This window comes from Seriola lalandi, unplaced genomic scaffold (assembly GCF_002814215.2).
Source record: "Seriola lalandi dorsalis isolate HSWRI2012SDOR001 ecotype SW California unplaced genomic scaffold, Sedor1 jcf7180002054591, whole genome shotgun sequence".
NCBI classification, from domain to species: Eukaryota; Metazoa; Chordata; class Actinopteri; order Carangiformes; family Carangidae; genus Seriola; species Seriola lalandi.
This window is the reverse complement of record NW_019525144.1, coordinates 1,746,501-1,772,565: the sequence shown is the minus strand read 5'-3', so window position 1 is coordinate 1,772,565 and position 26,065 is coordinate 1,746,501. Positions and strand designations below refer to the sequence as shown.

At 40.9% G+C, this 26,065-nt stretch overlaps 1 protein-coding gene across 4 annotated transcripts in view; it reads right to left on the bottom strand.

Annotated features, from left to right (window-relative positions):
- ank2a (ankyrin 2a, neuronal) overlaps positions 1–26,065 on the bottom strand; it is a 68,090-nt gene that overhangs the window by 2,824 nt on the left and 39,201 nt on the right. For 3 of the 4 annotated variants that reach the window (XM_087177367.1, XM_087177368.1, XM_087177369.1), the window contains 14 exons: positions 25,801–26,029; positions 24,521–24,646; positions 24,296–24,418; positions 24,162–24,194; positions 24,043–24,064; positions 13,895–13,972; positions 13,512–13,643; positions 13,042–13,182; positions 12,749–12,959; positions 12,302–12,380; positions 1,376–1,459; positions 959–1,123; positions 639–812; positions 345–436 (listed from right to left, as the gene is read on the bottom strand). In XM_087177367.1, coding sequence (XP_087033493.1) covers positions 345–436; positions 639–812; positions 959–1,123; positions 1,376–1,459; positions 12,302–12,380; positions 12,749–12,959; positions 13,042–13,182; positions 13,512–13,643; positions 13,895–13,972; positions 24,043–24,064; positions 24,162–24,194; positions 24,296–24,418; positions 24,521–24,646; positions 25,801–26,029 — 1,689 coding nt within the window. Of the gene's footprint in view, positions 1–344; positions 437–638; positions 813–958; positions 1,124–1,375; positions 1,460–1,947; positions 2,038–2,523; positions 4,327–12,301; positions 12,381–12,748; positions 12,960–13,041; positions 13,183–13,511; positions 13,644–13,894; positions 13,973–14,698; positions 19,580–20,319; positions 22,384–24,042; positions 24,065–24,161; positions 24,195–24,295; positions 24,419–24,520; positions 24,647–25,800; positions 26,030–26,065 lie in introns of all 4 variants that reach the window. The other variant, XM_087177370.1, reaches the window with a different exon arrangement.

Below are 26,065 nucleotides of genomic sequence, written 5' to 3'. Positions count from 1 at the left end.
TGAACAGAACCACACCAAGATGCAAAACTGTTTCACTGCATAGTGTGATAATAATAATTCTACCTGCATGCAAGGGACAACAATGGGTCTGTTTTATTTTTCACACGTAAACATAGTATAGCATATGCTATAAGATGCTAGATGTTAAGTTACAAACATGAAAAAAATCTCACAGTGTGCTACCTGCCTAACTGGTTAATGTTAGCAACTGAAAAATTAGTCAACATTAGTAAAACTAATAAAACCAGAGTAAAGCTGTCACTTTAAAAAGTTCACACTCACGACTCAATACAAGCAGTAACACAGAGACACAATCAAACAGGTGCACTCCAGCACTCACACACCTCCTGACCACAGTTCCATCTTCTCTGACAGTCTCTCTCTCTACCACATGAGGGAGCTCTGCTCTTCTAAAACCACTTATATAACCTAGTGCCTGGTGGCAAGAGAAAACAGTCTTCACTTAATTGAGAATGATTTAGTAATGAATTGCGCCTGTGGCGATTTTCTACAAAAACACTGTAGTCGAGCTACAGCTAATAAAGTCCCCATTACATACAGTGCATCAGGTAGGCATCAGGTGTACAATCTGCTTAGTCTGAGATATGGAATAATGGTGACAAGAATTGTTAACAAACCTGTTTGAAGTCGTCTTGGGCTGAGGGGAGGTCAGAGGCCAAAGATGGATCACCGTGGTGTGTCATTGTCCTTTCTCCCTCCACCACTGTTGTCCTCTCTACGCGACTGACCTGACAGCCCTCACCTGTCTCCTGCCTTGATGCTGAGAAACCCTCAGATTCAGTAAATGTTACCTAGGTCAGAAGAAAAAGTTATTTGTTATTTAGGAGTCACTTATATACTACAACCACTATGAATGTTGGTTTGTCTGATATTTTCTGATAGAAAAGAGATTTGGAAGACGATGATAATGAAGACACATAATATACAGGACACACACCTCTGTATGGTCTCCCTCACTTTTCACTACAGTCCGCTTCACAACCTTGGAGTATCCATCTCCCTCTGCCATACTGACGGACCCCTGGGGAGCTCCTTCTAATGACACCTCTTCGCGCTCCACACCATCAGCGGAAACACACTTGCGAATAATTTTACGGGTAACCTGAGGGACATCGTGTGTTCAAAGACAGTTAGGTGGTGAGACTTTCGTTTAAGGTTATTGTCTACATGCATTTTATTGCAAAATCCAGTGTTGTCTGTGTCTGAATGAAATTGAGCAACAATGCAACAGAGCCTTTGGTTTTTCTGCAAAATCACAAATTTGCTTTGTCAAGCTTTACTGGCTGTTGTCACTACCAGTTTAAAAAGTGCCATGTGTTATGTGGATGAAAGCTAATGTAGAATCATGCTTTACCCTTTTGACGACAATGTGTCCATTTTCATCCTTGTACTTTTCTTCCGTCACTGACTGAGTGGGGAGATTAGGCATTTCATCAGCCTGTAAGGCAAACAAGACAAACAAAAATCAGGAATGGTAACTTGGGTCAGTGTAATGTTAATGTGTTTAATTCTCCACTTTGAAAATAAAGTGCCAACACATGTTAGAGAAAAACAGGACCCAAAATTTGCATATTAGGTTGTAATTCAGTGTGAGAATAATAGGGACTTTGGGATACAGGAAACAAACTTGCATTCTCAGGGAAAAACGGTTATGTTGTCAAATAAATCAACAAAGAAATGCTCACAGCAGCATAAAACACCATCATGGGGTCCAGCCATCTATGCAAATCAGGTGGTAGATTTCTTTTAAACCCTAAATCTTCATATACACATTTTATTTTCACCCATTTTAATGAGACTAAAGGTTGTTAGACAGTAAAATATTTTAACTTCACATTGAAGACTTAGCCCGGTTAAAGTTGCACTCTGGAAGCCACGCCCTTCATGCTCATTTAAAAACACCCTCAGTCATGCTAAACCAGATACCTGAATGACAACTCTCCTTCGCACTATTCTGGTGGTCATAAATTCATCATCTGAACTTTCTGACATCGATCCCAGCTCTGCGGTGATCTCCTGACCAAGCAACAGAAATCCATTGAGATTTAATGAATGACAATATATGAATGCTATGTTTACAGCAAAGTAAGCAATAAGCAGAGTGACATGATGCACTTTCCATTGATTTTTGAGAAGTTTATAATTAGTGTTCATGTCTTACATTGGAAAGAACAACGTGGCAGTCTGAAGTTTGGAAAGAATATTTGCAAAACACACCATGCTTTTACTTAATTAAAGAACTAGGGTGCTTATTGCTGATGAAAAAACATAGCTTCTGCTATTACTATAGCTGATACAGCTGGTTACAGGCAGCAAAGTGACATGCTGAGTTAGGACTGGTTAAATCTGAAATGAAAAAAGGGGGTTATAAGGAGTTTTAGATCCCATCCACGTGGCCAGAGGGTTAGCAGTCATTCCTCTCTTAAGCAAATATTGTATTTGGTTAAGCTCAGCTCCGGGAAAAGCTTGCAGGTTGGAATGGTTTACCAAATCTCATCTTACCCTTGTCAGAGAATTATCAGTATCATCATGTGCCTCGATTTCACAGACAGGAGGCAGTTGTGAAGCCTCACACAAGGTGAATTCTTCATCGGATGCTTCAGAATAGTGTAATAATTCTTCACTCTCTTCATGTACAATATGAAGGGGTTCGTGGACAAAAGGAGCATCCTCATAATCTTCACTCCCAGATGACAACAGCACTCCATGATTCACTTTTTCTGGCACTCTAGAACGGCTGGGATAATCCTGGGGCTGACCTCCACTTGACCTAGATCTTGACCCAGGTTCATCAGGCTCAGTCTCTGAGAAATCTGACGAAGCTTGTCTGCAGTCAAAGTAAGGCTCTGGGTCAGAGTATTCAAAGGTAGGGCTGTCTTCACGATTATGCACAACCTCTGCATAGCCTGGAGGCATGTGGGTATAGATGCTTGTGGTAGAAGAGTTCTCTGCATACCCAGGTGGGATGCTGTACTCTTCATCAGAGGTTGATGAAGTCATCTCTGCTTTAGGTTTAACTGAAGGAGACTGAAAATACTCAAAGTCTACTGGAGTCAGAGAATCTTCTGAATAATGTCCACTGGTCCTTGGCCTATCCTCATCTGAAGATGTCTCAAAGTTCCCTGAGGAGGGGTATGGGATCAGCTCCTCAAAGCTAAAACATCTCGCAGATGTAACTGTCTCAGGAGTTAAATCAGACATAGACTGAGAAGAAAGATCTTCAGTCTGAATGTCGTCAACAGAGGTCACCTCCCATAAATGTGGCAGTTGATCTTGGATACTCTGTGTTTCTTCTTTCAAACTCCTTGTGTCATTGGATGTTGAAGTTGATTCACATTCCTCTTGACTTTGAAGAATGTCAGTTGTAGAATCTTCCTCAAATGGATTAGCCACATTAGTTTCAGGTATGTCAGATTGACTCTTTGCAGCTATTTTGGGGGAAGACACTGAAGAAAATGTCTCAGTAGCATTTTCACCATTTTTGTTCAGTGATGGTTCCATCACTTTACAACATCTCTGGGGAGATTCTGGCATTGAAGGGGACTCAGTAGGGGACACAGGACTATCGTTACGTTTACCAAGGCCTAATGGTACACTTGTTTCAGGGGTTTTTGTTGGAGCGGGAGTAACTGAGACTAATTCACTTTCATCTTGAATGGATGCCTGGAAATGTTCAGGCTCTGTGCCTCCTGCATTTGTGTTGTTAGTGTCATCTGCAAGCTGTATAACAGAAAACACACTGATTCTTACAGTGCCACTAGCTTCTGTAGGGCATCGATCTTCAGGTGAAAGGTCTTCAAACATGTAAATTTGATCAACTTCCAGGCTTTCATCACTGGATTCTGACAGACGTGTGTCAAGTGTCTCTGGTCTAAACTTAAGTTTCATTTCCTCAAGATCTGAAAGCAGCTGATCAAGCTGAGGGGACCCAGACCCTGGTGATGGTGGAGTGGATTCGGAGGACATGATGATTTTGTCATCTGGACTTTCATGGGCTGTTTGACAGAGTGAGTCTGGGGTCACTGAGCTTGGTTTAGCTAAGCCAGAAGTTTCACTTTGTTTGGGGAATGACAGGTTTTCATGTTTTTCCTGTGGTGAGCTACTTTGATTGGTCAATGGGATTTCAGACTGTGTTCTACGTAGGTCAAAGGTACCTGGAATTGGCCAATCTAGTTTTTCAATGAAAAGTGTGTTTGAATCATCTGCAAAGGGTGGCATGTCGGTTAGACAGACCTGACTCAGTCCTAAACCAACATTTTGATCTGAAGATTCTGAAAGATTTGTCTTGAAAGATGTAGTTGTTACCTGCAAGAAATGATACAGTGAAGTGGGAAAACAATTATTAACAAATATGATTTGTGGTTTCTTTTGATGATGAAAGGTCAAATGAGTCAAATGACACATGCATATGTCAAAGGGCACGTTCTGGTTGTATACATAGAAGCAGCGTCTCAAATGAGGAAATTCATTTGCAGCGTCCTTGCATTTAGGCCATTCGCAGTGGTATTTATACATGTTAATAACATCTACCAAATGCAAATGCAATTTAAAATGCATTACATAACTGAAATGACTGATTAAGATATTAATCAGAAATATTATTAATAATGGCATATTTGGAGATATTGCATTGAGAACATCAGTGACAACACAATATCATTAAAGCAGGGCACAAATGAAGTTGAGTCAAAATCAGGATTTTGTGTAACATGACAGTGGACATGCGTCATTTTACACTAATTTCAAGTAAATGGTTGCTGCACTGTTATAGTGTAGGAGTGGGAAACATTGCACATCCCATAAAAAATGTTAAACGCACTAGTTCACAGTATTTGTCACAGTCAAACACTATTACTGTCTGTTCTGCTGCAGGTCTGCCCCATCTCCCAAAAGGTAAATAAATCTGTTATTACAATAGAAACCACAGCCGAAAGACACAATTCATCATTAACATTATTCAGCATTTATAAAAGTGTATTGCAATATTTTTTGTAAAAACAAAACAACAACAAAAAACCCTACACCATTTAAATAACACAATCAGCACAACCAATCAGTGGTGTTATTCCCCTGACCAGAGATTTGAGATGACAGAATGTGGGAAAAGGGCGATAGTGGGAGGCACCATATAGCTACAGACAAGTGATAATGTCTGAAATGAATTCTAAATTGCACTACTTTGAATATGGCTGTCAATAGGGCACACTCATGTTAGGAAACATGAGAGGTAACAATGGAGTTGTATGTCTCTGTGATCTGTTTCTAGGCTTTTTATCAAAACAGCGGGAGCCTGTGCTTTACGAACAGGAAGGCAAACATAACTGGTATTACATGGCTCTAGCTGTGGCAAGCACATCACTTGGTTTAAACTTTTATGGCTGTTGAGCAAAGATCTAAATAGCACTATACAGCTTTGTGCAATTAGATGTCAATGTCAAATGTTCTATACCAGGGAAAGAAATTCATGTCACTAAGAATGGTTCACTCTTTAATGTCCATTAGTTGTGTCTCACTGAAAAATCATTCCTTCTACTCTTATGAAAACATGCCACAGCAAGACAGTGAAGCCCTTGTGGGAAAGCTTTAGGCAAGAGATCTACATTCACACTTTTAGTATTGCCATATTCATTGCTTTCAAAAGCAACACTGCAATCACTGCTGAGCAAGAGTTTGTGCTGTCTTACCGACATCATGGAACTTTTGCTCTTGTCCTCACTCATGGATTTTCTTTTCATGTTCTTGGAAATCAAATCTTGGGGGTGTGTCACCTTTAATTGTGATTCAGGGTCTGTCCATTTATGTTCATGTACAAGTTGTCTTCGTTTCACTGATTCTCTCTTTGTTCGAGTGTGTTCGTGGGAAACCTCCTCCAGCCAGACAGCATGATGAAATCCAAAATTTTGCACTATAGATGGAATGTGACTCAACTCACTGCAAAACTTACTAATTCTACATGATCTGACCTGATCTAGTCTAGGTCCTTTGTTGTCCTGGGAGGAGGCCTGACAGAAAAAGACTGGTCATTTGTATTTGAGGAATGTGCCATGGGTCCTGTCTCACCTTCTCTAGTTGGTGGCATCAGCATTTCAGGATATGAATCTGTTACAGTAAGATTAAGTACTGCAGAGTGGGATAGAGGGGGGTTGTGTGATGGTTTGGAGTCTGCTTTCATGCTTTCAAAATGACAAAATTTGGCTGGGCTATGTGGATCTTCCATGCTTATTGCTGAATCTTCAAATCTAATTTCACAAGCCTTCTCAGACCTTTTACTAGCTACATCTTCAAAGTAATTAACCTTATCACAGAAATATTTTTGTTCATAGACAGGATCAAGTGTGTCTGTCATTAAGCTCTCACAAACTGGTTTATGTCTGTTATCTTCAGTAACAGTGTCATCTGGGACATTTTGCACACATGGCAGCTGGTTTAAAACTTCGTCTAAACCTCCTGTTGATTCAAGATTTGGAGGCATAGGTGGTCTTAACGCAGCCAGCCAGTAGTCAAGGAATGACTGTGAGTACTCATTGTCTGATGGCATACTGTTGCAGGACTCATGAAATTCACTGTAAAACGCAATGGATTCGGGAGAGTCTGGTCTCATCTCATCAAAAAAAGTATCAAGACAAGAATCAGAACAGTCTCTCTCCAGCATAATGGAGTCTGGTGAAACAGATTTGTTTTCAGACAAATGCAAATAATAACAAGGTTGACAGTCAAACTGACCAATTTGTGAGTCAGGAGAAAGGGCAGTGAACTCATCAACTGAGGCAAATGACTGTGGAGAAGGTGGCCTCTGATCAGTGAAATAGCAGGTTGAATAAAAAGGACTTTCATCATCTGAGTGTAATATTTCAGGTGACGATAGTGTATAATCTGAAAGGGAAGGACTCTCATTAAAATGACATTCCTCTGCATGCTTGTGAGGACTTGAGGATCTTGTGTCAGCTGTTACATACTGTAATATGCTAATATCGCTTTGATATTCTGGTGACAGAGAATCTGTGATCACAGCTTTTGAAACCAGAAACATGTCTGGTCTTTTGTCTACTGACGTGCACTTAGGAAAACTTGTTGAAAAATGTTCTGCACATGTGGTGGCAAGTTTGTCACAATTTGTTTGTGGTGTAGCATTAACAATACATAGCTGTTTTTGTGGGGTACATTCAGAGGCTCTTATTTCACAAAAAGAACATTTTCTCTTGTAGAGTGGATCATACACGTGTGACATTAAGTTGTTAGGTAAAGGCTTGCGACTCAATCTGTTTTCCTTAATTGATGGTGTGGAGCCTGATGACATGGATTCACTAGATAAGAATTTAAACTGGGAAAGGTTTTTCTGTGACTTGTGTACTGGAGCAGCGTCTTCAGCAGAAAATGGCTCCAATTCAAACAAAAGGGAGTTGAGCAATGTTGTTTGTTCATTAAAAGAGGAATTTGCAGTTCTTGCAGGGGAAAACATAGGGGAAGAAGTTACAGTTATACTTGTTTGCTTTACTTCAAACAGTGAATTAATGGAATCTGGTGAATCTGTTCTGTTGTCGTCAAACAATTCTTCGAGACAAAATGTAGAATGCTCAACATCTGGTGACCACGCCCTGCTAATAAACAACTTCTCAAGTTCAAAGTCTGATATAACTGACTGTGGGGAGTCTGGCCTGCTCTCGTCAAACAAGGTTTCCAGACACAAATCAGTGCCCTCCCAGTCTGAAATGGTTGATTCTGGTGTAAACGACCTGTGCTCTGAGAAGTCCACATCGTAAGTGATGTGGGGGGATCTGAACTGAGGGACAGGTGAGTCAGGAGAGAGGGGTCTGAGTTCACTTTGCGACACAGATTCTGGGGAGGATGATCTAAAGTCTTCTAACCAGTTCTGCAGGAGCGAAAAGTCAAAATCAGAAGACATGGATTCTGGTGACAACGCCCTGCTACTAAACAACTTCTCAAGTTCAAAGTCTGATATAACTGACTGTGGGGAGTCTGGTCTGCTCTCGTCAAACAAGGTTTCCAGACACAAATCAGTGCCCTCCCAGTCTGAAATGGTTGATTCTGGTGTAAACGACCTGTGCTCTGCGAAGTCCACATCGTAATCCATGTGAGGGGATCTGAACTGAGGGACAGGCGAGTCGGGAGAGAGGGGTCTGAGTTCACTTTGCGACACCACAGAGTCGGGAGAATGCGGCCTCAACTCGGTGTCCCAATGGTCTGTGGATGTGTCAGTGCACTCTGTATCTGACAGAGGCCAAACAGGTTTGAATTCAAATTGTCTACAGCTCAACAAAGCCTCTGCTGGTTTTTCATGTGTAAGGCCCCGAACAACATCTGCATATGAAAGAGGTCTTCCAGCAGACAGTGGTTGGGATGCAATCACAGTTACTTTTGTGCTTTCAACCCGTGAAGTAAGTGAATCTGGCGAATCTGCTCTGTTGTCATCAAACAGTTCCTCGAGACAAAATGTGGAATACTCAACATCTGACAGTGTTGAAAGAGGTGAAACTGGTCTACTGTCAGAGTGCTCTAAGTAATAGTTACAATGTTTACTCGTCACCTGGCCAAAGGGAATTTGAGGGTACAATGATCGCTGCTCAACCGATGCCACAGATTCTGGTGAGGACGCTCTGAAATCTGCTAACCAGTCCTGCAGGTGTGAAAAGTCAAAATCAGAAGATAAAGATTCTGGTGACAACGCCCTGCTACTAAACAACTTCTCAAGTTCAAAGTCGGATAAAACTGACTGTGGGGAGTCCGGCCTTGTCTCCTCAAACAAGGTTTCCAGACACAAATCAGTGCCCTCCCAATCTGAAAATGTTGAATCTGGTGTAAAAGACCTGTGCCCTGAGAAGTCCACATCGTAAGTGATGTGGGGGGATCTGAACTGAGGGACAGGTGAGTCAGGAGAGAGGGGCCTGAGTTCACTTTGAGACACAGATTCTGGGGAGGATGATCTAAAGTCTTCCAACCAGTTCTGCAGGAGCGAAAAGTCAAAATCAGAAGACACAGATTCTGGTGACAACGCCCTGCTACTAAACAACTTCTCAAGTTCAAAGTCTGATATAACTGACTGTGGGGAGTCTGGCCTGCTCTCGTCAAACAATGTTTCCAGACACAAATCAGTGCCCTCCCAGTCTGAAATGGTTGATTCTGGTGTAAACGACCTGTGCTCTGAGAAGTCCACATCGTAAGCCATGTGGGGGGATCTGTACTGAGGGACAGGTGAGTCGGGAGAGAGGGGTCTGAGTTCACTTTGCGACACCACAGAGTCGGGAGAATGCGGCCTCAACTCGGTGTCCCAATGGTCTGTGGATGTGTCAGTGCACTCTCTATCTGACAGAGGCCAAACAGGTGTGAATTCAAATTGTCTACAGCTCAACAAAGTTTCTGCAGGTTTTTCATGTGCAAAGCCCTGAACAACATCTGCATATGAAAGAGGTCTTCCAGCAGACAGTGGTTGGGATGCGTTCACACTTACTTTTGCGCCTTCAACCCATGAAGTAAGTGAATCTGGCGAAACTGCTCTTTTATCATCAAACAATTCCTCGTGACCAAATGTGGAATACTGGTATACTGGTCTACTGTCAGTGTGCTCTAAGTAGTAGTTACAATGTTGCCTCTTCACCTGGCCAAATGGAATTTGAGGATCCAAGGGTCTCTGGTTAACTGACTCCACTGATTCTGGTGAGGACGCTTTCAAGTCTGTGAATAATGCTAATATTGGAGAATCCCCTTTGGTTTCATGAAATGTTTTTTCAAGGCATAAATCATCATATGTTCCTGTAAACATGCTTGATATATTGGACTGTGGACTTAATTTTGTCTTGCCATCTTCAAAGATATCATTTGATGTTGGATTCATTTTATTTGGAATCTCCAAAATGTATTTAGGCCTTTCAACAAACTTGAATATAATTGCTTTGGATAATGATTCGTTTTCGAACACATGGCAGGGTTGCAGAGATTGTTCCTGGTATTTATGATATGAGCAAGACTTTCTTACTGGTGATTCTTTTCCCCCATCCATATTTTGGGACTCTCTCAATTCATTGTCGTCCGAGGTTTTTTGTTCAATGTCTGTTACATCATCATTTGACTGATTTGGTGAAGGTAGAGATTCAAGAGATTGTGGCTTCAATTTAGAAAACCAGTAATCAAGAAAAGATTCACTACTTTCCCCCTCTTTTCTTGGGGTTTCAGTTGACAGTGGTGCAACTTGAAAGGACTCTTTGTTTTTACTTGAACCGCTTGAATCTTCATTCTGGATACTTTTGACATGTGAATGTGTAAGACACATTGCATCTGAAACAGCAAACAGTGGTGCATTTTCTTCATTTGTGGCACCTTTTTCATCCCACCATTCATTAAGAGGTGATGAAAGAACATTCATAGAATAGTCCATATAGTCAAATGGGAGATAACTTGATTTGAGAGATTCCTGAGTGACAGGAGGATTATGATTTGAAGCTACAAATTCTGGTGTCAAGGGCCTACTCTGAGCAATTCCCTCACTGCAGACTATTTTGTACGGAGTTGACAGTGGTGGTGAAGTCAGACTTCCTCCTGAATATTCTAAATAATAATCACAATATTGACACAAAAGTTGAGCACGGACAGTTTCTGAGAGCAAGAGTTCAAGGAAAGAAAAACTGCACTGAGAAGTCTGAGATTCCGGGGTAGACGGTCGACAATCTTTTTCTGAAGATCCATATCCATGAATAGATATAATTGGGTCAGGTGAACATGCTCTTTCATCAGGAGTAACATCTTCATGAAAAATTTCATCATACTCAATATTTGATGTCCCAGGTGAGAATGCTCTTAACTCTCCCTTTATCTGTGCACCTTCAGTCATAAGTTGATTATATTTAGGTAACTGAGCGTCAGCAGATAATGGCCTATATTTATTCCAAGACTCAAGGGACTCAGAACAAAAGGAGTGTGGAATTGCAGCAGAGGAAAAATCTTTCGAACCACACAGTGGTTTGCGTTTATCTGCATGTGACTGATGGGCTGTTAAAATATTTTCAGTGAAATTAATTCTAATTTCAGGTGAACTACATGCATCAGACCTTGGAGACAGTGCCCGGCTGTCATCCCATATAGTGGAAAAGTCTGCAAATAAGACCCTTCTTTCCCCCCGAGGAGAGTCAGGTGACATTGCCCTATAATCATTGATTGACATGACAGATTCTGGGGATGACAATCTATTTATGGAGTCATTTAATATCCATGCCTCTGCCGGGTGGAGATCCCTTTCATTAACAGGTGAAAATGAACTACACTGTCTCTCAGATGCTACAGAATCAGGGGTCAAAGGCCTATACTCTCTAAAAGTTAAAGGTAATGCCACATCTTGCTCAGGTGATTGTGGCGTGAAACTGGTGATAGGCAGGAAAAGGCTGGAAGAGGCAATCTTTTGCTCAGTGATGTAGGATGACTTTTCACTGACTATGACATGGTCATTCTCTGAACTAACAGAACACCAAGTATGGTACCTATCAGTTGAGTCACAAGCCATGTGAGCAGGGTCAGTTATTGTCTGACTTGGTGCCAATATGGTCTTTGGTACCCTCACTTTGAATGGTTTCACCATGCTGTACTTAGCTGTTGTGATTGACTGGACAGCATCACTATCATCAATGAAGGGCATGTAATCTGGATACCCATCACTGCGTGTTTGAGGTTTCGTGGTTTCTTCCTTGCTCGACTTGAAGAGTTGGAAGCTCGGGTCCATACATGAAACCTGTGGGATCTTGTCATGACCATACGGTACTCTGAAGAATTGGGCTGTGACCTCATCATACTTCTGAGACAGCCTGCTTTTTTGAGCTACATCTGTGTCTGTGTCATCTTCAGTCATGGCCAGAGTTGCTTGATGGTCCTCTGGTGGCAATGCTAACAGGCTAGGGTCAGAGATACTTTTGACAATGGTTTTAGCTGTATCTGTATCGCCAAGATGTATTGCATAGCTAAACTCATTATAAAGTTCACTGAAGTCCGTCTCAGCGTGGTCGGACTCTGATAGGCTCAGACTAAAGTCTCTGACAAATATAGATGATGATAACTTCAGAATTTCAGGTGACTGCCCTTGCCCATCTTCACAATCACACTGCTTCAATGGTAAGGTTTGGCTGCAGTCATCTTTGACTTGGTACTGAGTGCCACCTTGGAAAGGCCTGCCGAAATGAACTTCAACACTGCAGCTTTTCTGGTCTTTCACTTTGGAGTCATAAGCCTTAATTGTTTGGCTTCCCAATACTGCTTCTTTTGAAGTGGGAAGCGTACTTACTTGCTCATCTGAGTTGTCGTAACATGTAGGTTCAGGTGTAATTATATCCTCAGAGGTCCACAGGTTAGGGTTCAATTCACTGTAACACAAAAAAAGGGCTAGGTCACAAAATAATACTTTGCATGAATGTGATTAAATCAAGGCCCTAATCTAAAAAAGACAAAAGGGGAACATCCTTTATTTGTTATTATTTGTGATGCAAGTAACTGCACCATCTACGTTCTATGTAAGCATCAGCATGTGGCATAGTTTTATTTCCTACCATCGACATGCTGGGAAATATTGACCTCCGGAAAGACAGCAGTTTTGATTACTTTATGTCTTTCTGCCTATATGGCATGGCTGGTGTGTGCTATGGATGTCAAATGAAGTGAGACAAATAATGTGACACCACATTACACTGTTGTGTCTTGCAGATTCAGGTATCATTACAAATGATTTATTTACTGTGGGATCTCGAGCTCCTCCAATAGGTCACCATGCATGCTTTCTGAGTGGGTATGTCCAACAGGCTCTGCCCAGGAAGGAATATCCAGTAGGGAAGCAACTGAGAGGTCCTCCTCGGAAACAGCTGGGGGTGGTCTGCGATCTGACTCCACCTTTCTCACGACTCTGGGGCTGTCTGCATCCTCTTGCACTGAAGATAGGGCTACTGACACTGAAAAATACACATGTGATGAATAACAATGCAAGAAAAACAGATAGAAATTGCTGAATTGAGTGTTTAGAAGTGTTGCTACCTTCACTATGATCCAGTGTCTTCTCTATCTCTGCATAGGTTCTAGATGTTTGCTCTTGAACTGACTTGTTCATCTGGGTTTCAATGAGATGGACGATGTCCATGCGGTTGATTTTGGTTAGTCTCTTAATCAGACAATCCTCTGTGGAAGGATTTATCAATCATTAATAGACAGTAGGCATTCAATGAACACAATAAAGAAATTATTTAAAAATTGGAAATGTAATATTACACTGATCTACAGCATGAATATACTGTAGGTCTACAACTGATAGGTTCAAAACCAAAGACAAAATACATTCATTTAACAGGGTGTTCTCAAACAATTGCTCTCAGTGCATCAAAGTAAAAAGCTAATAGTGCCTTCAGTATCTTCAAACAAATACGCAATGTTTACAGGATTTGAAGTACTGCACTGACCAATATTAGTGAAATGTAAATTGAAATCTATTTGACTAAAATGGCATTTACCTGTGGCGTGTTTACCTTCCCGCTCAACCCAGCGCTGCAGCAATGCATGGCTCTGCTCTTGGAGGGAATTAGGATTCTCTGTTCTCAATAATTGGATATCATCCTCACTGAATTCCAGTTCTCTTGCCAGCTCTATAGGGTGATAAATAACAAAACAATGGATGAAAATGTAAAAAATCCAGAATCACATTTTTTTGCGTTTTGCTGCTAGAACATGGATAGTCTTTTATAGCATTTTCAGCTATTCCCACAGTTCTGCTTACAAATATATCAGTTTGAAATTAAATAAAATGCACCACATATTGCTTTTCCCAAAAATCTGAATTAAATATTTTGAAATTTAAATTTAAAAAAGAAAATAATTATATCACTTGACAGCTTACCAGTCCAGCTGAAGCCAAGAAGATCTGCAATGATAGCCAATGTCTCCTCTTTCCTGTCAGCATCATCCTGCCAATCCACTAAAATATGCCACCAAAGCCAAACATTAAATTTTCATGTCATGGTCTGCAGTTCAAGGTATAAATTATATCTCAAAGTAAAACTTTTATCACATTGCAGGTACCAGTAATGTACAATAGTGTAGATGTATAATATAATTTCCTGAGGACACTATGTTATGGCCTGTAATACTCTGAAATTAATTGTGGATCTGTGATGGTGACATGGATGATAACATAAATATTGGATTTGTCACTCTTCGCAGGAACTGGCTTGTTTATGAACTATGATTATTTGGTCATAATTAGCACATCAATTCTATTTTAATCATTAGTGTAAGCAATGGCATTAATGTGCTTATTAAGCAAGGTGCAAGCTAACATTAGTAATGCTGTATTAGTTGTGGAAGTCTGCAGCAAAATTGTTAAAGCTACTACATCTTCAACCAACATGGCCAATCTTGAGATTGCATATACACAAACACAGATGGAAAAGTAACTTACCAATACACAAAACACACACGCGTGTACACACACTTACACAAACACACACACACACACACACACATACACATACAAAAAAAATACAGACAAGAAAACACAATGAAAGATGGAACAAGACAAATCACAACACGTGAAAACTACACAAAATGACTAATGGTGACATTGTGTTCTTAAGAAGAGGAGTAAGGGTCTTGCAGCCGAGAAGAGATAGAAAAGCAAAAGCCCATGGAGGTATGGCCATACCTGACGTACATTTTGGAGTATGGTCATCGGTGATTCTCTGCATCTGAGTTTCCACCATGTCATCCCAGGTAGGCCTTGTTTCAAATACATCCTCTTTCCTAGAAGATGGTTGCACACCTGGCAACGGATTGCCATCAGAGTCGGAACTGTGCGATGCTGGGATCTCATATTTGAAAATAACAGAATCTGGACTCCTGTGACTAGCACTGCTTATATCATCAGTATCCAAAGAAGACCTAACAGACGTTTCTGTAGTCTTGGAAATGTGGATTTCTTTCTTTTGGGGAGAGGAGGAAGAGATGCGGTGAGCTAGAGGTTTCTGCTGCATCATGACAGGAAGTTTGGAGGGGGCGAATTTGGATTTATGAGTGGATTGACTACTGTCAGAGTAACTCCTTCTGTCTTTTTTAGAGGCTTTACTTGTGTCACTATCGGCCTCAGATCTAGTCCTACGATCCAAGGCTGAGCTTTTTTCTGCTTTTCTTTGAACATGATCAAGCTCGAATGTCGGTGAGTCTTTCAAGATTATTTCAGATTTGAAATGGCAAGTCTTTTTTATTGTGCCGCTTGGTTTGATTGCCAAAGGTGGGGGTGAATCCTGATGATATGCTGGGATGCCACCCTGTGCAGCTGGAAGACACATCTCTATGACTGAGCACTGGTCTTCTTCATCTTCCTCCTCATCATCATCATCATTAGAGGAGTCTGGGGAATCGTGGCTCTGCTCTGAGTACACTGCATGGCCAACTGTGGATGTGTCTGATTGAAGGTCAGCTATGGTAGAGTCTAGATAGCCCAGACCAAGGCTTTCAAGGGTTCCAACCTCACCTTGAACATTGGTTAGTCTCTCCAAAGCATTGGGGGAACCAAGGTGAACCTCTATGGAGCTGCCAAGATCAGTTTCAGAAAGTGGCTTTTCACTCTCTGACTTTTTACTTGAGGGTGTCATGAGAGTTCTGGGTTTAGGTGTAGGAATTTCATCACTGGCGCCCTGAGTCAGGGATGATTTTGGGATCTCTTGCAGGGTTGTGTCAGTAATAGAATCACTATTATCTAAAGTTACAGATATTCTGACTGACTGACCTTCCCCAGTCTCCTCTGGCACAACTTCATCCACTGGATGTTCCCCCATGTGAGGAAGTGCATATCCTTCCTCTTCTTCATCAAAGCTTCTTCTTGTCATGTCAATAGCTCCCCCTCTGGTCATTTCAAACAGCTTCCCCTCTTGAAACTGAAACGGATCAGGGCTTGTCTCGTCACCTGGAATTCGAACAGGTGTTTTATGAGGTGTTTGTATGTCCTCTGCAGGAAAAAGATTAATCTGTTTCTCAGCCTCAACCTGTGCATCGAAGGCTACATCGTCACCCTCACAACCTGGGAAAACATATTCTAGTTCTTTAGCACACACCATAGTCGGAGGTCTGCTGACAAAATCTGAATCATCTCTCGGTGGTAACTTCACTTCGTCTTCCTCTGGATGGTGCTCATCTGTCACCCCGGCTGAAAAATGTGTGTCACTGAGTGAGGCTTGGTCACCCTCTATGGCATCTTCATCTTTGTGTATTTGAACTTCTCTTTCTGCTAACAGTGGCACAGGCTCCTCACTTCCTGGATCAGGCTCCTCTCTCTGAGTTGCAGTTAAACACAATGAACTATCAGTTGATCCAGTAGTTTTTAGTTGTGACTGAATTTCTACCTGCTCTGTAATGCTCAAGGTAATATCTGTTGTCTCAATAAGTGTGTGAGTGTCTTGTGTCACACATTGTTCAGAGATTTCGTCTAGTGTATCCTGTGAGGAAGAGTGTGTAACTGGGCCAAATGTTAGATTGAGCTCGTCGTCTTTGTGATCACCTGTCTCTAAAGATGCATCTCTCTTCATTTTAGCCTCCTGTTCCATCACCTCAAATGTTTTGATCTTTGCAGCCATTTTAAACATCTCCTCTTCTGGGGTGAATTGTTTATGAATTATATCATCCCCACTTTCATCTGTGTCGAGAGAGTCTTGCCTTATGAGCATGTGAAGATTCTCACTATCACAAATTTTGGGGTCGGAGGACATGTTGCCATCAGTTACTGCCATTGCTGAGTTGGAATATTTGTCTTCTTCAATTTCACTTTCTCTTTGGATATTCTCACCAGTGTTTTCTTGCTCATGTTGCTCACTTTCATCCCTGTAAACATCTTTGTCATAAGCAAAACACGCTTTGAGCTGGGATGCATAGTCTTCATACACAGCTGTCTTGGTCGGCATCTGAGGTTCTGAGTCCTTCGATTTAGTGGGACTTCCCTCAAGAGAGTCTGGACATGGGGATTCTCCGATAGGGCTTGGTTCAATTGAATCAGGGGATTTTTTTGAAGATCTATCCTCCATGAGAGGACTGGCCTCTAGTGAATCCTGATGACATGGTTCTTTAGCTGGGTCATCAAAAACCACAGTGTTTAGGTTCTCCAAATCAGTCGGACGTCGTGGTGTGTTAAAACTACTTGGTAGTTGTGAAAATGTGTATGTTTCGAGAACTGAATGAGCAGGAACTACACTCACATCTTTATGGTCATTGTTCCAGTCTTCACTTATTGCATATGACTTTGTAAGGTCCACCATCCCTTCAGTAGAGTCATTAAAATGTGACACTGCACTTGAGAGACGTGAGAGTTTAGCCTCACCCTCCTCAGATAAGAAACTCTTTGGGCCTTCATCTTCATGGTAACATGCCTGCCACCCACTTTCCAAAACCTCCTTTTCATTTATGTCCACAATGTCTACATTTGTATCTTCTGGTGACATCATGTTATGTTCAGGAGAGATTTTTGTTGTTAGTATAACTTGTTTGTAGCTCTCATGGACTAGGTCCTCTTCAGGGTGACATTGTATTGTCACTGGCCTTTCCTTGAGATATTGATCTAAGTTGCTACTGAGAAGTGACAACATGCCTGACATATCCTTCTCAGTTGAACACTGTTGGTGTGTCCTTTTCTGGATACAGACTTCTTGGAATGGTGTCTCCAATACAGAACTCGGTGTCAGTTCTTGGACCTCAACCACATCAGTCTGCATCTGTTCATATGTCTCTCCACCTATCTCATCCTCCACATTAATACCAGCTACTATTTGTGTTTTTTCACATACTGTTATCGTTTGCTCCTCACTAGAGGATTTTCGTACTTTAGTGAGAATAACTTCATCAAATTTCTCCTGGATAACATCCTCCTCTGGAGACCTAGTTTTTACTGGCCTGTCCTTTAGATACTGGTCCAAGTCACTATTCAGCAGTGACATCATGCCTGACATTTCCTTTACTTTTGTAGATCGTTGGTATGAAGTCTTTTTCTCTACCCATTCCTCCTTCATTGGTAGTTCTTCAGTCAAATTTGAGTGGGTTTCTTTAAGTTCACACACCACTTCATCAAATTTCTCCTGGATAACATCCTCCTCTGGAGACCTAGTTTTTACTGGCCTGTCCTTTAGATACTGGTCCAAGTCACTATTCAGCAGTGACATCATGCCTGACATCTCCTTTACTTTTGTAGATCGTTGGTATGAAGTCTTTTTCTCTACCCATTCCTCCTTCATTGGTAGTTCTTCAGTCAAATTTGAGTGGGTTACTTTAAGTTCACACACCACTTCTTCACCTCCCCTTGTGACTGTATGTTTGAATCCAGCACAATCTGTTTCTTCTGCTGTGTTATCCAGTGTCACTCCTTTATTTTCATCAGTGAAAGATGGTAAAATTTCAAATTTCTCCTGCACATTATTTTCTTCTATTGGTCGATCAGCCACAGGCCTAGGCTCTTGATACTCATCCAAGTCACTGTTTATGACTGAAAACATCTCTGATGAATCTTTTACTTGGTTAGATGCTTTGTGTTCGTCCTTCAATTCTTCAGCTCCCCTTGTAATTGAATGTTCTGCCATTGTTACATGATCTATTGGTTTTGTTGTTCCATCCATTATTGCTCCTTTATTTTCATGAGTGACAACCGTGAGAGTTTCTTTATCTTTGTCTTTTATTAAAATGACTTGTTCAAATTTCTCCTGCACAATATCCTCTTCTGGTGGCTGGCTTACAACAGGCCTATCTTGAACATACTGATCCAAGTCACTGCTCAATAAGGATAACATCCCTGACATATCTTTTACTGTCTTGGATTCCTGTCTGGATGTTTTCTTCTCAGTGTGTACTTCTTTAAGTTGTGACTCCTCATTTTTGACATCTAGTACTTCAGTGTCAGTTTGTGTTAAAGATGTTTTGCCTCCATGAGTAATTGTTGTATTGTCCTTCCATGACTCATGAATTTTCTCCTCCTGTGAAGGTATGGTGTACTTTTCGCCTCTTTTAGCAGAGTAAGTAAGCGTTTCATTGGTCATTTGACGGGTCAATGTGAGTCCTTCATAATTCTCGCTGTCTCCTGAGCTGGAATGAGGGGTCCTAATAGCAACACTAGTGTCTGAGGAATCAGTCAAGCCTTCATGCTTGGAACTCTCAGGACTTAGATCATCATCTCTCATTTGATTCTCCATAAGAGAAAAACCTTTCCCAAAATAGCTTTGTATACGGGGACTCGAAAAGGATGCTAGATTCATATCAGAATCATCACCGAGGGTCTCCCTCTCAGGTGGCTCCAACTGATAGCTCACGTCTGCAGCTGTTGATGTCTGCTTGAACAGCTGGTACTCAGGACTTTCTTCCAACTCAGCCTTGATGTCAGCACTGAAGTCCTCAGAAGGTCTGCGATCAGGGCTTATCTGTATGTCTTCAGATAAACTCCTACCAGTGCTTATGACTGGTTCCTTTAATTGCATCGTGTATAGGCCGTTCCCTGAGAATGCTTGCTCCTCATTCTGAGGGCTAACACTTCCATCATCAAATTGAATTGTATCAGTTCGCACTCCAAAGTGATCACCATCTGAAATCAAGTGTGATTCCTCAGAGTTATCGCTGATTAAACTAACTGGTTGATCTAAGTCTGTCTTGACATATATGTTGACATCACTCTGTTGATGGAAAATTGTGAGGCTCTGAGTTTGGATTTGTGATTCTGGTTCCTGTGTAGGACTTCGCTCCGGTGTCTGTATCTCTGCAGATTCAGATATCAATGTTGAACTACTAGAAGAAGCCACTGATTCCGGTTCAAGAAGCTCTGCTTTAGTTTCTGAAGAATCTTGCCCAGTCTGGAATGTCTCAGCTCCTTCACAAACACAGTCTCTCTCTGTGGGCTAAGCTTTCCATCATCGTAATGAACTGTATCAACAAATTTTACTTTCTTTTCAAGATAAACACTATCGGACATAAACTGTGTTTCCTCAGAGTTAGCTTTGATTAAGCTTAATGGTTCATCCTCAAGGTCTGTTTTGTCACACTTCTTGAGATCACTTTGTTCATGGAAAATTGTGAGGCTCCGAGTTTGGATTTGTGATTTTGGCTCCTCTGTAGGACTGGACTCAGGTATCTGTCTCTCTTCAGAATCTTTTGATTCAAATATCAGTGTTGAAGCTGCTTTCGGTCCAAAAAGCACCGCTTTAGTGTTTGAAGGATCTTGCCCAGTCTGGAATGTCTTCATCAGCTCCTTCACAGACATAATCTCCTTCTCAGGTGTCTCTTTCAGTGGGCTAACCTTTCCATCCAATTTTACTGTCTTCTTAAAGTAAGCACCATCTGAAATTAACTGTGACTCCTCAGAGTCATCTTTGATTAAACCTCCTGATTTATCCTCTGAGTCTGTTTTGTCACATTCCTTGACATCACTTTGCTGATGGAAAATTGTGAGGCTCTGAGTTTGGATTTGTGATTCTGGTTCCTGTGGATGACTTTGCTCAGGTTTCTGTATCTCCTCAGCATCTGCTGATTCAGATATCGATGTTGAAATAGAAGAATCAGCCAATGATTTCGGTTCAAGTATCTCTGCTTTAGTTTCTGAAGAATCTTGCCCAGTCTGGAATGTCTTCATCAGCTCCTTCACAGACATAGTCTCCTTCTCAGGTGTCTCTCTCTGTGGGCTAACCTTTCCATTATCGCGTTGAAACGTATCAACAAATTTTACTGTCTTTTTAAAGTAAGCACCATCTGAAATTAACTGTGATTCTTCAGAGTTAACTTTGATTAAACCTGCTGGTTTATCTTCAAAGTTTGTTCTGTCACATTCCTTGACATCACTCTGTTGATGGAAAATTGTGAGGCTCTGAGTTTGGATTTGTGATTCTGGTTCCTGTGGAAGATTTTGCTCAGGTTTCTGTATCTCCTCAGAGTCTGCTGATTCAGACATCAATGTTGAAATAGAAGAATCAGCCACTGATATCGGTTCAAGAATCTCTGCTTTATTTTCTGAAGAATCTTGCCCAGTCTGGAATGTCTTCATCAGCTTCTTCACAGACAAAGTCTCCTTCTCAGGTGTCTCTCTCCGTGGGCTAACCTTTCCATCATCGCATTGAACTGTATCAACAAATTCAACTGTCTTCTTAAAGTAAGCACCATCTGAAATTAACTGTGACTCCTCAGAGTTATCTTTCATTAAACTTGCTGCTTCATCCTCAAAGTCTGTTTTGTCACATTCTTTGAAATCACTCTGTTGATGGACAATTGTGAGGCTCTGAGTTTGGATTTGTGATTTTGGCTCCTGCGTAGGATGTTGAAATGTTGAAATACTAGAAGAATCCATGGCTTTGTGTTCAAACAGCCCAAATTTACTTTTTGATGGGTCCTGCCCAGTCTGGAATGCTTTCATGAGCTCCTTAACAGACATAGTCTCCTCTAATCTTTCTGTCTGAGATCTGGGAGATTCAGGGGACTTGGGAACTTTGGGAAGTTCTGGCATGTCTTTGTCCGTCATCTTTGTGGTGATAGAAGATTTTGCCTCATGTATTAGAACTTGATTATTTTTTTGCACCTCATCCTCTTCAACTTTGTTCTGTAAAGCTTTAACTCTGTCTTTTATAGATCCTATAGGTGTTTCAACCACTAAAGGAGAAGCTGGGGGATCGATAACTGTGGTGGGTACAAGGCCACTCTCCTTAAGAACAACATCACCATCTAAAGACTCCTCAGAGCTCATCCTTTCCAGCTCTCCCTCGGAGCTGCTACATCTAGAACGTTCTCTGTCTCTAAGTTTCTTCCTAATAGGTTTCTTGATATCTGGGGGACGCCGTTTGCCATCACGCTTTACAACAACCTGTTCAAATCTATCTTGGACAAGATCTTCTTGAGAACCACTCATCATTACAGGGCTTTGTTCAAAGTATTCTTCTATGTCCATACTGAGGTGTGAGACCATGTCTGTCATGTCCCTGGCCTCTGTGGCAGATCTACTTGAAGTCCTCCTCTCGATGCAAATCTCCTGTATGACTGGTTCTTCGACAAGGGAATTCCTCATGTCAGCCTCAGTCTCACAGAGTGAACCCCATTTGTCTTTTTTAGCATCAAATCGTTGCACTTCCTGTTTAGTGATGTTTATTCCATCTCTTTGAGTCTCCCCAAACTTTTCCAGCCTGTCTTTGAACTGCTCCACTATGACCAAATGCTCTTCCAACCCTCTAGCTTCAGCTCCCTCTTCATTCATTTGCTCTACAGTCAAAATGACAGACATTCTGACATCCGACATGTCTGAGAGAAGGTCCGGGCTTGCAAGGGTTGCAGGGTCAAGAGGTTGGTTAGTTCTCAGGGAGAATGTCTCAGTTGATTCAGATTCATCATCTTCAATTAAGAAAATCACAACCAAAAAGGGTAAAGAACATAAGGGACAAATGAAGTGGGGAAGAGAGACATCAGAAAACTATGATCAAGACATTGCCATCAAAAATCCATCTTCAGTTCACAGAGTAAGAAGAAGACTGACAGAGCAGAGGATAACGGAGTCTTGAAAAGAAGACCAAAAAGGAGATGACAAAGTGATCCAGAAGAGTTTGGAGGGGAGTAGAGCAGCAACAGCATAAGCAAAGCCAGGAGGAGTAACAAAACAGGTAGAGTATGGGCAGGAATAATGTTCATCTAATTTGTTTGACTGCATATTCAGAAATTTAACACAAAACTGAACCAGAAACGAACAGAGAAACTTACACATGGAACAAAGGGACAGGAAGGTAATAGATAACAGACAAACAAAAATTCTCAAGATTGTTGCTGACATGAGGAGTCATGTCTGCCTACAAATTAAAGTATTAAAACAAAGAAAATATAATAAACTTTGAATACAAAATTAATAGGGATTTTAGTAAGAAGAGGTGTAATTAGTAATCAGGTTACTGTCACTGGATTTTGTGTGTGTTTTAAACTTTTGAAAATTACTTACTTCCTTCATTTAACTTTGAAAAATTATATCATATATTATAGTAAAATACTAAAAATGGGCACATTTTATGTTAGATGAAGTGACTGTGGTATCAAAAATCATTGCAAGTTAAAACTTTATTTAATTTTATTATATAGTTCATTTACTTGTTTTGTGACCTTTATTAGATCACATACAAAAAATGAGGTGGTGTAAATTGATGTAAAGTAGAATTGGATTTGATTAATAGTACAACTCAATGAATGAAAGCAACTTAAGAGAAGTGGTAAATGAAGAAGAAATGTGTAAAAATAGCAGTAGCCAAAATCACACAAAATGAAGATAACATAATGATGATGAAAATGTACACACCTAAGCAAAGAACAAACAACACCATGTTGTTTGTCAATTACTTCTGTATGAAAAGAATGAAGTTTTTCAGCATGCAACTGGTAAAACTGTTATGAAATGTAATCTGGGAGAATAATAATTGGTCAAAATGAATACTTCTTATATATCATGACCACAAACCATAAATCTTCTTAAGGTAAAATGAAATTTTAACACAAATAGATTGAAAATCAAAGCGATTCTGAGTGCATTTGGATAAAAAGTATTAATTTGACCTTCATTTATGATTCATAAAAAACACAAAAGTTCATAGCAATTAGAGAAAATGAAAATGTTAAGGGTGGGAGAAAGTCAGTGGGGTTTGGAGTGAGGGGAATGTGGAGTACATCAGCCATAGCACAGCTGCCAGTAACAAACACGTAACTATACAGTGTTAGTAGAGCAAAATAAGAGAGCAAGGTCAATCCAAACAGAAAGCAACATACATCAGTCAGTGCATCTCTTTGCACATAACATTTTTCATATTTCTGCCCTTTACAACCTTTATTACCAGTAAATTTTGTGTTTCATGTCCAATTTAGACTGTTATTATTGAGTAATATATAATTGCATACAAACTATACACTGGTACCCTCACTACCAACACTGACCATTGGAAATGTAAAATGTCTGAAATGCATGGACCTATATCATGCAATTATTTGATCTATTTCAAACAACAGAGATCAGCTTACATTTCTTGTCACTCTTCTCACTCTGTAGAAAGAAGATCACAAAGGTATCGTTAGCTTCAACCTAAGTATGATATTACTGTTTCTTTGTTCTACTATTGTATGAAGTGAACTTTATTTACCTCATCATCTGCATCTTGGTCTGAATCAGACTCCTAGAGAGAAGAATGCAAATGAGGGAAAGCAAACACTGTAGTTACTGGAAGAAATAATATATTACAGTTACATACACAAACTTAATTATTTTCAAACTAACCTTTGAGTATGTTGGGAGGGTGATGTTAAGGTTGCAGATTGCATTGTGGTTAAGAGTACGGTATGTCCGTGGTTCCTTTGTGAACGACAGGCGACCACATGGCTCCTGTGCTGTGTCTCTTATCTGTACATCAGTGAAACAACAATGCAGCCCATTATTACATTTCTGAACCACTGAGTAAATCTTTAGTATTTTGAGACATTTTTATCCAGTGGGTAGTCATACTTTGATGAAGAGGGCCAGTCTGTTCTCTTTGAAGGCAAAGAAGCTGAACATGTGGTGCTGTCCACTCTTGGTAAGAGGCACCAGGTTTCCAAAGCAGTCAGCAAATATAGGTTTTCCCTCCAGCACCTGCATGTGGATTGACAGTTGTCTTCATGATTCAAACAAACCTTTAATGTCTATTTGAAAAGAGTATTGTGGTTTTTAAAGACTTGAGCTGTATGAATTACAACCAGACTCTCTCCTTATATCCTTCTTTCTGTCCATATCAGACCAGACTTGAAGGTGCTTTTGATGGTATATAAGGTTCTAAATGGACTTGCTCCTTCATACCTCTCTGATCTGCTTAAACCTTATACTCCATTTCGTGCTCTCTGTTCCCAGAATTTAGGGGTCCTGTCTGACTTAAAAAGACATCTGCTGGCTGCAGAGTCTCAATAAATCAATAAACGCAGTACAGTATAGTCCAGGTTGTCCTGCCGACGAGATCACTGTGAACTTTCTGAAATTCACTGCATCATTCTAACTGTTTTTCCCTCAAGCACATGAGCGCCCAGGCTGTGTGCCTCCCTCTCTTCCTTCTCCTTCCCGTTACTCTCCGCAGGTCCTCCCGCCGCCAGAGCTGCAGCTGTAGAGTCTGGATCTGCAACTGCAAACCACCTATGGCCCCCATGATCCTGTTTAACACCTGCTGCTAAACCTGCTAAAATTTACTATCATTAAGAATGATAATTATTACTGTTACTATTATTACTATATACTATTATTACTATTTTATCAGCAGGAGCACTACAGTTGCCATTACATTACTAATGCTGTTACTGCCGCTACTATCTCTATTAGTAATATTGTTATCATTGCACATTCTTGTTCTTTTCCTCTCTTGCTCTCTATCTCTATCTCACTCTCTCTCTCTCTCTCTCTCTCTCTCCATCTCTCCAACCCAACCAGTCGAGGCAGATGGCCGCCCACCCTGAGTCCGGTTCTGCTCGAGGTTTCTGCCTCTTAAGAGTATGTTTTTTTCTTGCCACTGTTGCCTAGTGCTTGCTCTTGGTAGGAATTGTTGGGTCTCTGTAAATAATATTATAAAGAGAAGGTCTAGACCTGCTCTATTTGGAAAGTGCCTTGAGATAACTTATGTTGTGAATACAAATAAAAATTGACTTGACTTGATATCTTTGCACTGTGGCTACAGGCTAATTCAGTATTACTCCTCTCACTTCTCTCCTGACCCCTTTTATATGATCAAGTATCCCCCCCACCATCATCCCATCACACTGCACCTCAACATCCCGGCTGCGGGCAACTTCAGTGAAGTTCTCCTGCTGCTCCAGGGTTTTGTCCATCTTATCATCTGTCATGCAGAAACACCGGAGGCGGGCCTCAATAGGATCCAGTGTCTTGGCAAAAATTACAAACTTGGCCATGTATGGAACACAGATGATCTCTCTGTACAGCTGAGAGCCAAAGCTAACAGACTCCTGGATCTGTCTGCAGTCTATCAGCCAGAACCTAGGAATATGAACAAGGCGTTTAGTCAGTAAGAGT